This window comes from Sitophilus oryzae, unplaced genomic scaffold (genome assembly GCF_002938485.1).
Source record: "Sitophilus oryzae breed Bouriz unplaced genomic scaffold, Soryzae_2.0 scaffold_1420_pilon_pilon, whole genome shotgun sequence".
NCBI lineage: Eukaryota > Metazoa > Arthropoda > Insecta > Coleoptera > Curculionidae > Sitophilus > Sitophilus oryzae.
Window position 1 is genome coordinate 78,858 of NW_022146083.1, and position 13,943 is coordinate 92,800.

Consider the following 13,943-nt stretch of genomic DNA (forward strand, 5'->3'; position numbering starts at 1 on the left):
ATTGCTTTAAAAAAATAAAGCAGACATATTTTGGTCTGTGTCTTCATATACAACCTTGTTATTTTGATTTTACTCTATCTAATTGCTGTTGCTAACGATCTTACGTATATGAAACAGATATAAACCGTTTATTCGATGTAAGGTAAATTGGCAGTTGTTTTCCGGACTGTCTTAAAGTAGGTGTAATTAAACCATTATATAAAGGGGGTGATAAGGAGCATATAGGCAATTATAGACCGATATCTATATTATCAGTTTTTTCTAAAAAACAGTTATAAAAAAACGTTTGTTAAAATTCTTTCTAAAATTTAACATAATATCAAAAAATCAATTTGGTTTTTTAGAAGGCAAATCAACACAGGATGCCGTTCATGCATTGACATCATCAATCTATGATGCTCTAGACTCGGGACATCGAAGCCTCTGTATATTCGTAGATCTCGCTAAAGCACTTGATACGGTAAATCACAAAATACTTTTAGACAAATTAGAGAGATATGGAATACGAGGAAACAGCCTTAGTATTTTAAAAAGTTACCTTAAGAACAGATCACAATATGTTAATTTGGGAGATATTAATAGCAAGCCAGGAAGGATTGAGCATGGTGTACCACAAGGCACTGTGTTGGGTCCGTTATTATTTGTTATTTATATTAATGATCTACTTACAATTAATACAAAAGCAGAAATTTTTAGCTACGCAGACGATACAGCGATATTTTATAAATCTAACTCTTGGTCGAATTTGAAAAGATTAGCAGAGGAAGACTTTCAGACAATTAATACCTGGTTTATCAAAAACAAATTAACATTAAACTATGACAAAACCAAATATATATCCTTCTCTATTTATAAAAATAATGAACCAGATTGGGACAGATTACAAATAACCAATAATAATGTAATACCGGAATGTGATTTTATAAAATATTTAGGGGTTACAATCGACAAACATCTTAAATGGAATATTCATATTAATAATGTAACTAAAAAATTGCGAGGATTGTTGCCGAAATTTAATTATTTGAAAAGTTTTTTGGACGTCAAACAGCTTAGAATCCTGTACTCATCCCTTGTACAATCTCATTTGACATATGGAATTCTAGGGTGGGGTGGTGCGGCTGAATGTCATTTAAAGAGCTTGTATTCTGTTCAAAAATGGTTCATAAAAATTATTTACAATAAAAAGAAAACTTTCTCTTCAAACGTTCTCTTTAAGCAGGCGCATCTACTGGATATACGTCAGCTATACTGCCTAGATGTTTTAAAATTCATTTATCAGGGGAAAATATCTATTGAACATGTTGACCATGAATATGAAACTAGACATAAGGCGTTTAACAAACCTAGTTTATGCTCTAAAACTGTTGGACAAAGATCTTCAAAGTTTTTTGCACCTCGATTATATAACATCTTACCAACCTTCCTAAAGGATGTTAAAAGTTACTCTGGTTTTAAAAAAGGGGTATGCAAATGGATGGTTGATCGAGGTAGAGATATATTTAATGACCTAGTTAACTTAAAATATACAAAATAAATTTTCATAAATGCCAGTGAACATTATATATTGTCATAATTAAATTGTATTCCTTTCCACATACAAGTAATTCTATTACTTTGTGGTAATTCTTTTAACGTTTATTTTGATTCTTAAAATTTAAATATAGTTTTAGTTAAATTGTACTTGTTTAGTTAGTTAAATTGTAATCTGTTTTAATTTCAAGAGAAAATGTTTAATAAACGTTATTATTATTATTATTATTAGTGTGCTGTGATAACATTAAAAATAATCACAATAAAGAAAATTTACCAAAACCCACACAATATAATCAACTCGAACAACCAATTAGTATAAGTCTAATTGAAGCGTTAAGTTCAAAACCAGTCTTATCCCAAAAACGTTGTTTCGAGATAATATATATGCAAAAACTGTTTTATAGCAAATGTTTGAAGAGTTATTTCACAGAAAAAACTCGTGTCCATTGAGTGGAATCATTATTTTGTCCCCGTTTTTCTACAAATAAAAATGAATATTTAATTTTTAAAGAGAAAAAACACAGAAACAATTCGGATAAGGTGGGTTTCGTTGCAGTATGATGCATATTGCAGGTTTTGCTGCGGCAAGATATTTGCATCCTAACTTGATTTATCAAAAATGCGGGATTTGCAACAATAATGACAATAAAAAGCAAATAAATATATGTGGATAAGACAGATTTTGCTGCAGTAATTTAAATTCAAGTGAATTTTATATAGGAATAGACGCCTATTGCTTCAGTTTGGGACTATGTTTGTGTAGATTTAAGGGTTTGTTATTAATGCATGTCATTAGGCCATTTTTTTAAATGGAGAAGGCGGGTTTTGCAACTTGACGCCACAATTATAAACAATAATTTATAGAATAGCTACTCGAAATATTAGTAGTCATATAAAGGTTATCTATTTGCTTACTGTGACGTCGTTTTCATTCGTTTTTTAACGAACTTTATACCGTAATTATTAAAATAATTGTCTATAAGATTTTATCAAATATAGAATAATTTATAGTTAATAATATCATTTAGTAAAATATTTAGAAATATTGCAATGTAAAACTAATGACTTTGATTCTCTTTCTAGGTTAGGGTCTTAGTGAAAAATGGATCTTTACAGTTTTTTGAATGTGCAAGCCTTCCTGTTGGTTCCTTTTGTGATTTACATACTGTTTTCTAGAAAACCTAATGGAAGAAGTCTCTACACGAACAGAGGTAAAAATATATTTTTTTTTAAAACGTTGTCAGAAAAGTAGTATTTTTTGTGACGTGATAATATAAAAAATGGTCAAGTGCCAGTCGGACTCGCGCACAAAGAGTTCCGTACCATTCATTATCTATACATTAGATATTATATTATTATAAACTTTCTTTCCGATTTAGCTGAAATTTTGAATGCGGGTATAAGTCATTTAAAAAAAAATGAAGTAACACATTACTAAAAATTGTATTAATCTATACTAATACATAAAATCCTTAAATGACTGACATACTGATTAATCACGATCCTGCTCAAACCACTCAACGTAAAAAGCTCAATTTTGGCATACAGGTTGATTCTAGGGTATAGAGGTTGGATAAGAAGAAATTTTTCGAAATTCCAGTTCCAAGAGGGTGAAACCCAAGGACTGTATATATTCTAAAGGAGTGTTCGATCGCGTCCAATCGCCGCTGTCGTAGTCGCCATGGAATGCTACGTCACGCGCTGACCAGCGCTCCACAGTGCGGCGGATGGTTATTCTAGCGGGACAAAATCTCAAGAGCAATGTTTGGGGCTTAAAATCTAAGAACGTAGCAAATGGTCTAATATATGGCAACTATATGGTTAAATTTATTTATTTATTAACAACTTAATTTATCAATAAATAAATACAAGGTAATAAAACTATGATATTATACATGACACACAAAAACCGTATTGTAAACTATTGCCAAATACATAAAATTATAATATCAGGTGAAATACTTACAAAAAACTCTTTAGCAGTTATTTTTTAATTACTTTGTAATCTTGTGACACCCTCTATATTTTATTTTAAAAAATTATATTTTATTTTAAAAATATTAATTAAGATAGATATTTTAATTTTAATTTTAACACTCGGTAATTGTAAATTCATATATAGTAAGTATCTAAGACAATTTTTTTTAAAGTCAGTGCCTTTTGATGGAGTTGTTTTGTTTTTATACTATCCGATTGAAATGAAACTTTTTGGGCATTCACCTGTTTAGCTTGAACTCCCTGTGACTATAACTACCTGTGTTGGTAACTATTGGTAACTCAAAAGATCTACATCATTCAATATATCGATATTTGAAAAAAAGTGAAAGTTTGATGTCTGCAGAACAAAGGCACGAAGGATTTTAACAAATAATATACGTACAGTAGAAAAGTACATACCTTTGGCAATCTTCAACATAATTTGCCTTTGGAATAAAATGTATAAAAGCACTTGTAAATATTTTGTTTTCGTATGATCTCTGCCTTGCTGAGCAGAAAACGACCAAATTTGGTTGATAAAAATGTATCGAAATACAAAGAATATTCATGCATTTTTATATCGATTGGAATGTCTACTATTTATTCTTACAGTACACATTTTTTGGCTTATTTCTAACCAAACGCTTTTGTCCCGCTAAATTTATCTTCCAACGCACTGTGCGCTCGTCCGTCAAATGCAAAAATAACTGTCACTGTCCAAAATCTTTAGCGCCAACTTCAACTCGGTCTCCAGATGACGTAAAAAAACTGACAGTGCAGGAAGATAGGAACCGAACTATCCTTATCTCTATAGTATCCTTGGGGGTGAGCCACTTTTGAGACGCACCCGGTATATGTAGAATACTTGAATAAAGTGGATTCATTTGAAAATTATCCTCCTATATAATCACGTAGATAATCGCTTGTTACTTTTAAAAAATAAAACCAAGCTCCAAAAAAATCGAACAAACAGAAAAACCTATTTTCACAACGTTATAAACAGTTTCCCTGTAATCGAAGCTTTTGATAAAAAACGACAGTAATTAAAATTAGAGATTGGATTGACGTGAAATGGATATTTGACGCTTAGATTTAATCAACGTGTTGTATGGAACACTGATTCAGTTTCAAACTGATCAGGTTTTAAAATTTGTCAGGAAATGCTAGTAGATACGAGAAAATTCTAATTAAATTGAGTAGTTAATTTGTTGACTATTAGACACCAGATACAGGGTGGCTCATCGAAAACGTTTTTTTTTTTTCAAAAAATCCCAAAACACGTTAATTTTGTTAGTGAGGGGGACAACTTTTGCACCAAAAATGATTGCAAAATCTTCAACCCTCTGGGGCTGTCATCCCCCAACTTTTTTCAAATGGGGGGTCAAGTGGCGCCGCAATGAAAAGAGTTTTCTATTCTCTATATTTCCCCGCTTCGTTTTTGAAAATCGGTCGAATATGAAGGATTGAAATTTGAAAAGTTTATTTAAACATTTATCAGAGTAAATGATAAGGATAAATTCCTTCGACCAATTTGTTGTTTTTTCTTATTATTTCTAGATGTTTACGCCTTTTTTCACTTGTCACAAGGTTGAACGATCAGGTGCGGTTGTTGCTAGATATCTGTTCTGTTACTTGTGCGTTGAAGTTCTTCTCAATATTGTGACAAAACTTTCCAGATTTGTCCGTTAACATGGTAGTGTGGCCTTTACATAATTATAATTAAAATAATTTATTGAGCGGTAGGCAGAACTTGGATAATGAGAACACCGACCTTTCAGAGCGTAAATATAGTTTATCTTTTACATATAAAAACAAAATATAACCAGCTAAAAATCGAAATTAAGGCATCGCACTTTTATGGCAAGGGCTCTTTCTAAATTCAGTTACTATAAACTCTATTGCCACTTACCTTATTACGTCAACATCCATCAGCAATACATCAACAACAAGAACCTGTCGAAGATTTCATTGATCCCCTTGTAGATCTACCTCTTCAGGACTCATACTTTGGATTGAACCACTCGACCGGTTATCACAGTGTTCTTTTAAATAACTTAATATTTTAGTGATTAGGTGAAATAAAGAAATAAAATGCCGATTTTTCACAACACCTAACTATATTTAATATAAAGAAATAAATAAATAAAAAATAAAGAAAAAGATTTAACAACAAAACATTTATAATTAATGAAAAAGAAAGAAATTGAATCAAAAATAATTAATGACAATTAGAGAATTGAAATTAAAACTCATAGATATGAAAGTTAAAAAAAAATACAAAATATTCTTCTTATTAGTCCAATTTAAATTATCTACAATTCGCATACACTTTCAAATCTCTCTTAGGATTATCGTTGGCAAAATATTAATATATTAAAAAAATATTCACTGAACAATTAAATTGAAATTAGAATTTAATAAAAAGAACAATTGCAAAATAATCACTTATGCAATGACATCTAAAATTTACTAAAGCCTTTAGAACAAACAGAAAGTCTTAAATCATTAATAAAGAAAAATATTAGAGAAAATCTAAAAACAACAATTAAAATACTGTAAGCATGAATAGTTTAGAATTTCCTAACTTGAGAATTTATTTGAGAAAATCTTTAGATAGAGAACTTACTAAATCAATTAAAAAGACCACTGGATAATATAAGATCTACACGGAGTAAATTTGACCGTCTAATTTAAAAGTCAGTACCGAACTAATTTTGAAGATGAAAATACTGATGCTGGTACTATCTCGGAAAGGCGTTACTACATCTTCGGCACGACCCTGTTTGAGGAACCTTCGAATACCCATCCAAATGCATATTTCGCACCTTTTAATTGGCCGAAGGGCTCCTTCCCCGAAAGATCCCTAGACTTCTTTCACCCTTGTTTCTGGTCCTTGTCCCGAGAGGGCATCAGCATGTCCTATTTATTAATTAAATGTAATTTTTAAACCCTTCCGTGTAAATCTTACTCTTTTACCAATTTGCTGAAAAACATTCATAATCTACCTTAACTAATACAAATGATATCGTGACATAGGATTACCTTAAAAAAACCGCCTAGAAATGAAATCTTTATTTCTTTATTCATTTGTCTATTTCTATTTAACTCTAGGAACAGAAAAAAGATAATCCTATTTCTATCATTTTCAGACATTCATCTCGTGAACATTTGGATTCTGATTTTAAAACATATATTTAATACTTTTAATTTTCAATTTAAAACCTCTAGCGAGGGGATGATTTAATTTTACTTATTTCCTTAAGCATGCCTACGTGCTTTTTCTGCGTTGTTTATTTTGAGTTATCCCTAGGGTACACACAACTGGTACCACTCTGTCAAATAGAGTTTTGATAATAAGGGATGAATGTTTGTTCTACTTTACCCTCGTTTATGTGACTTTAAATTATTTAGAAGATTGTATTATTTGCTCAGTTAGTTTCTCAGGATATATGCGTACTTTTAGAGAGTTTATGTGTCTTGAATATCATTAGATTATTTGCTTAGGCCTTTTAAAATTCGTTTGCCTATGTCAACTGATAACTTCGTAAACTGAAATGGTCCCATCTTAGAATAACAAACCAAAAAGATAAAATTTTACAGAGCTTGATATTATTCTATTACAATATCGTTAAACTGACCCACAATAGAATTTCCAAAAATACCAGCCCACATGTTTAATTTCTGAGGGTTTTGTGTGTGCACCTCGTGAAAAACCCTAGGGTTGTCCTCAGTCCAGTACCGAGAGTTGTGCCGATTAATTACACCGTTCAAAAAGAAAGTACACTCATCTGAAAAACACAGATCGAATAGGAAATTATTATTATTCACCACTCGTTCACTCATAGTTTTACAAAATTGCAAGCGACGATCAAAATCGTCTTCGTTGAGTTCCTGTACCAACTAAATTTTGTGCGGGTGGAACTTGTGTTTTTTAATATCCTTTGGACACTTGTACGATTCACGCCGGTCTTATTGGCAAATTTTCTTGTACTCAGCCACAGCTCAGCGTACTATCCATGGCAACTTGGCCCAATACGAATACCTCCATAGCTTCATTTACTACAGGATTTTCTCTCTGCCTCTTTTTATTCATAACGGAACCAGTTTCACGAAATTTTGCTACTAACTAGGGAACAATTTTGCCATAAAGGTGTTTGTCAGGATGGCATTCATTGACTATCTGCGCAATCCGATACATTCATTATTTTTAAAATAAAGTTCGATTATTTCCACTTTTTATGCAAGTGAGTACACCATAATTGTTAAAAAGTTTAACGACATTGAGAAAAACTTCAACGCACAAGTCACAGAACAGCTATCTAGCAACTGCCGCACCTGATCGTTCAACCTTGTGGCAAGTGAAAAAATGCGAAAACATCTAGAAATAATAAGAAAAAACAGCAAACTGGTCGAAGGAATTTATCCTTAAGGTGCGTATTCATTATCCGAACGAACGAACGAACGAACGAACGAATGAAAGTGCGGTATATTTAGACGGGGACCGAACGCATGCGGCCGTTCGTTCGGTCGTGCGCTCGACCATCCGCTTCGAGTCGGTACATCAAAGGCGTTCGCCTGCGTGCGCTTTCAGATTTAAGGTGCGTATTCATTATCCGAACGAACGAACGAATGAAAGTGCGGTATATTTAGACGGGGACCGAACGCATGCGGCCGTTCGTTCGTTCGTGCGCTCGACCATCCGCTTCGAGTCGGTACATCAAAGGCGTTCGCCTGCGTGCGCTTTCAGATTTAAGGTGCGTATTCATTATCCGAACGAACGAACGAATGAAAGTGCGGTATATTTAGACGGGGACCGAACGCTGCGGCCGTTCGTTCGGTCGTGCGCTCGACCATCCGCTTCGAGTCGGTACATCAAAGGCGTTCGCCTGCGTGCGCTTTCAGATTTAAGGTGCGTATTCATTATCCGAACGAACGAACGAATGAAAGTGCGGTATATTTAGACGGGGACCGAACGCATGCGGCCGTTCGTTCGTTCGTGCGCTCGACCATCCGCTTCGAGTCGGTACATCAAAGGCGTTTAGACGTCATGGTACAAAGAATACACGGTATGATCGATAGCGGCTCCAATTTCGTTCAGTTCGCGCATACCACCTGTGACGTCACTAGGAAAATGAGGAATAAATAAAAAATAAAGAAAGTTGACAGGAGATCTGCATTTTTGAGGTTATGGTTAAGAATTTTTTATTTTTAAGACTTTTTAGTTCGTTTAATTTAATAATTACTAAAACCAGCAGTTCCAAAAATATATTTAAGAATAATAATTATATATTAACATGGATTTGGACGATAATAGGTAAAAATACTAAATTTATTTCTATATTCGGTATAAAATTGTTTATTCGGTTTTTAGTTTGCGATGTTTATGGTAAATAATTTTCATTTTCATTGCCTCTGAATTCACATGAGGACAGAGTTGAGGATATCTATGGAAAAGTAACCACAAGAGGAATTGTTACATCATTTAAAAAATGTTGGGAAGTTTATTGTTTCCCATCGAAAAGTAGAAAATGCCAATGCAGATGAACGTATTGTAATTGTGATAGAAGTAATTCTAAGGGTGAAGTTTATTATAATTAGTGGAAGTAATACCAAGGGTGAAGTTTATTATAATTAGTGACCTGTGCTTCTTTTTATATGTAGATGTTTCTGGTTTTGAGAATAAATCGGTTGAACGACACCCAAAATTTAAAGGAAGTATTTGCATACCCAGAATATGCCCATCAAGGATTATATAGCTCAAATTTCCTTTAATGGTAGGCAATTATTCAATGCAAATTAACTTTTTAAGTGACTGAAATATTAAATAGTTTACAATATGGTATATCACTAAAAATATATTACTTTTAGGTACAATTAGGGCCCGATACATTTCAAAAAGTAGAATATTATTTTATATTAAATGAGGTATTGTACTAACAATCAATTTATATTAATAACGGAGATTAAAAATAACAGAATAAATAGTTCTTTTTCTTATACTACAAAAATAAACTATAGAATACAACAGTATTTAAAAAAAATATAAAAGTGATGTTCCGGCCGAGATTCGAACTCCGGTCTCTCGCTTCCTAGCCCGACTCCTATGCACTGCTCCATAGTAACTTGCTTAGCGATAATTCAATGACGGTATATAAACAAAAAAAAAACAGGTTTATAACAATATATTGACGATTTGAACTGGCGCGCGAATGAAGAAATGCGTGCGGTCTTCTCGTGCGGTTCTATCGTGCGGTCCCCGTCCATACCACTAGCGAACATTCGTTCGTTCATAATGAATACGCACCTTTATCATTTACTCTGATAAATGTTTAAATAAACTTTTCAAATTTCAATCCTTCATATTTTCTCAATGACTCGACCGATTTTCAAAAACGAAACGGGAAAGTATAGAGAATAGAAAGCCCTTTTCACTGCGGTACCACTTGACCCCCCTCCATTTGAAAAAATTGGGGGCTAACACCTCCGCTTAGAGGGTTAAAGATTTTGCAATCATTTTTGGGGCAAAAGTTGTCCCCCTCACAAATACAATTGACGTGTTTTTCGATGGGCCACCCTGTATATGTCAATTTTTGACATTTTTGCCTAATTAAACAAGCATTTTTTACGAATAATTTGGTACCACCCACTTGGTATTTCGAGTCAAATTGTCGTTATGAACCGCATGTTACAATTTGAAATAAACCATATGCGAAAATGTCAAAAGTTCGAAATCATTTTCTATTGAGTAACGTAAAAAAATACTGCGGCTACCATTAAGAAATTAAAAGTTTGTAGTCATATCGGGTGAAACAGGAAGTGACCAAAAACAATTGAATACCTACATCAATCAAACCTAATTTATGTCATATACTAACATACGAAATCTAGGTTTTTTTATCTGAAAAAAATATAAAAAAGTTATAAGGGTGAGCCACTTTCGAGACGCACCCGGTATATAGAAAATTTAGCTCTTGTTTATAGACTCCACAAAATCCAATATTCCAAGCGTATGAAGTATCTCCTTAATTGTGACGATGTTCAAATTATAGTCTATTAGAATCTCGTTTGTAGTAATTCGAAAGATGCTTGAGTGCACACGAATTCAATTTGGTAGTATAAAATCGGTATAAAGTAAGAGATCATAAATACCAAGTAAACCATAGGCGTTACCAAATATTTATTGCTAAATAAATAATTTAGAAAATCTGATTGTTAGAAGCCAAGCATTGGGGCGACCGGTTGGTTTTGTATGAAGCAATCCACGATCAAAATTTTTTTTATAGTCCTTTAGAAAAATCTTTGCGTTTTGCATAATAATCTTTAATCTTTAGTTGATTAAAAAAAGTATGCCATTAATATTGCAAATTATATTTTATTCCCTCATAGTATATTTCTATTTAATTTTTTGATTATGTAACGTGCACTTTGTTTACTCACTTGTCTCGTCGAACTACTTGAATCCATTTTTGAATCCATGGAATATTGACATTTTAGATTGTTTTTAAAGCAACAAATGTACAAAATGTACAGACTAGTAATATTATCGTTTTTAGCAAAACGATAATATTACTAGTCCATTTGTATGCAAAAAGAAAACTATTTAAATCTTTATAAAAGAGTATACCATTAATTAAATATAACACCATTATTTCCGCCCATATACTAATTAATTACATACTTAATTGTGTTCGTTAATAAATTATTATAAATAAATGTGGATTTGAGTCAGAAATCAATATAATAATAAGTTACCAAATTAAAGTCTCTGTTCTTATAAATAAGCATTTATTAAAAAATGAAATATCTTTTAAGGTGTTAGTTTTTATCACACTGTCTAATGCCCATACAAAATTCAGTTTTTTAGTATTTGGAGCAATTATTATTAATCAACGCAAACAGTCAGTTAATGTGGTTTGAATACTGGAATCATATTAATTGGTCCTCTTTAACAAATATTTAAACAGTTTTTTTATTTTTTAAAGAAATAAACGAATTATATCGACAATATTAGTATCTGTACTCTTTAAAAATTTGGTACATCTTTAAAAATAATCTAAAATGTCAATAGTCCATGGGTATATTGATAAATAAGTTCTAAATTACAAGAAAATGCATTTTCTACGGAAACTTAAAGAGATAGGTAAAAAATGGTATAATATTATTTGATAGACAATTAAATTGTGCATCTGATTCTCGTAAAATATACAGGGCGTTCCATTTAAATTAAACAAGTTATTGCCATTTGAAGCTAATAATTATTTAAAATAAATTTTTAGACACTCTGTATAAGGTAGTATTATTTTTATTATTGCAACACAATAACTGATCAATAAATAAACTTCAGTAATTATTTAGCATTAAAAACTTTGATACCTTTGAAGAAATGAAGCCTTAAAATTTTTACTGCAATTTCACAAAATTGAAAATGTTTCAAAAACGGTAAGGTTTAAGTATAATAAACCTTAATCAAATTTACCTTTATTTTAATCGTAGAAACTAAAAATGTAATAATATACAGGGTGTTCCATTTAAAAAAATACAGCTTTGATATTTTTTACTTATTTGGGACACTCTGTATCTTGTAAAATTATTTTTAAATTGTACCTCTAATAGTCCTTCATCGAACCCGAAACTTACAATTTGTAAAAATCTCATCGTTTAGCTACAATACTCCGTGTCGTATGTGGTGAACAACCCTGTAGAGTGTTTTATTTAAGAATTGCCAAGATGTCCGGACTGTTTTTAATTAGTAGGTAATCGTGTTTAAATTTCAGATATATTTTATCCAGTCAAATACTACTTATCCAGAAAAATAGTCAAGCAGTTTCAGGATAGAAATAAGAAAAAGAGACAAAAATATGGATACAGCAGTGAGTTGGAATTCAAGAAATTTGACAATGAACAGGTAGTTTTCATTAGTTTTGAGTACTATTATTATATGTTCTCTTTTTTATATCAATAAATATTGACCCTAAAAGAAATGTAGCTTGAAATATTCCCTAAAAAGTGTTGAAAACCCTCGTCAAAATAAATTCGGAAGGGTCAAAGATAATAACTAAAAAAATATATAGACAGTGAAGCGGACACAATTTTTATTAACGCCTGTTTGGGTATTGATAACGTACAAACAGTGGCGGTTCATCGATAATTTACTCATCAGACATGTGCACATGAATCCCCAAATTTAATACCTTTTTTTGAGAAAAAAATAATTTTATCTCTTAGTGCATTAATATAGGCTTATATCTTTCCAAAAAAGTCTTATTACGTTAATTAAGACCACTTTTTAAAAATATAAAGAGTTTTACAGGGTGTCAACCTTAACAATATTTTGAAGATATATAAATTCCCCATTGAACCCCGGAAAAATATATTGGGTGTTCCATTTAAAATAAAGGAGTAACTTGCTTTTAAAAGTGACTAATGTTCCATATTAATTTTGTCTCACCCTGTATAACTTTTCGGGTCAAATTTCAATTTGGTTTAACACACAATGGTTAGTGTAATTAAATATCAGGCTATACAAGGTCAACTAAAATTTAGGTAGCTGTTATCGAAATTTAAAATTTACTCTTCATTTTCACAAAATGTGAATTATGTCAAAATCCTTAGATTTTAGGTATATGCTTCTTTAATAAAACCCACATATTTATGTTATTTCCTTTAAAATCAAAGAAGCGATTGCCATACATTACTAACATCTACAGATGCACGAGCAATGATACATAAATAACTATAAAAATAAACTGCATGCGAATAGCTAAAAGATTATTACAGAAAGCTTAAATCTTATTTTACATAGATCTACATAATTAAACTTGAATTAAATATTGATGCAGCGTATGCTCACGAAGTTGAACAAGTTTAAAGCCATGTGCTCTGTTTTCGAGCGTAAATTTGAATGTAGGAGACAGATTTCTCTATTTTCCGGAATTTTCCAACTTTGTGCAGATTATCCATGCTCCCTTTGATGCATTTTTTAAATTTGTCCGTGTTTGTCTGGTTTCAGTGGTCGTATTTCCAAAGTTTCCGTGCAATGGACGAAACGGGAAATGGACTGACATTAAAACTGACTGTCCGGCCGAGCAAAGTGGCCGAATTAATTCTGATACTGCGGCTATCTAATGGGAAAATATACACTATACCAGGTAGGTCATAACTAGGGTTCCCAATCTCGGGGTATGTTTATCCCCGAAATCCCGATATTAAATCATTTAAAAAATAATTTAAATCTATTAAAAACTTTAGTCCATTAAAAATCGTACTTTATTATTTATACTAAGTAGAACCTCCACATCTAAAAGTTATACAGGGTGTCCAAAAATTAATGCAACAAAATTTGGTCATAGATTCTTGAAAAAAAATTAGGTGACCCGTATTTTTTATTTTTGGCCAGTGGCCCCCCTTTTCAGATTTACAGCCCCCTGAAT

At 31.8% G+C, this 13,943-nt stretch overlaps 1 protein-coding gene across 1 annotated transcript in view; it reads left to right on the forward strand.

Annotated features, from left to right (window-relative positions):
- The window catches only part of LOC115876212, a 105,861-nt gene that overhangs the window by 9,716 nt on the left and 82,202 nt on the right, over window positions 1–13,943 (forward strand). The window contains exons 2-4 of the mRNA XM_030891911.1: window positions 2,620–2,747; window positions 12,288–12,418; window positions 13,523–13,661. Of these exons, the coding sequence (XP_030747771.1) occupies window positions 2,639–2,747; window positions 12,288–12,418; window positions 13,523–13,661 (379 nt within the window). The 5' untranslated portion in view covers window positions 2,620–2,638. The remainder of the gene's footprint in view (window positions 1–2,619; window positions 2,748–12,287; window positions 12,419–13,522; window positions 13,662–13,943) is intronic.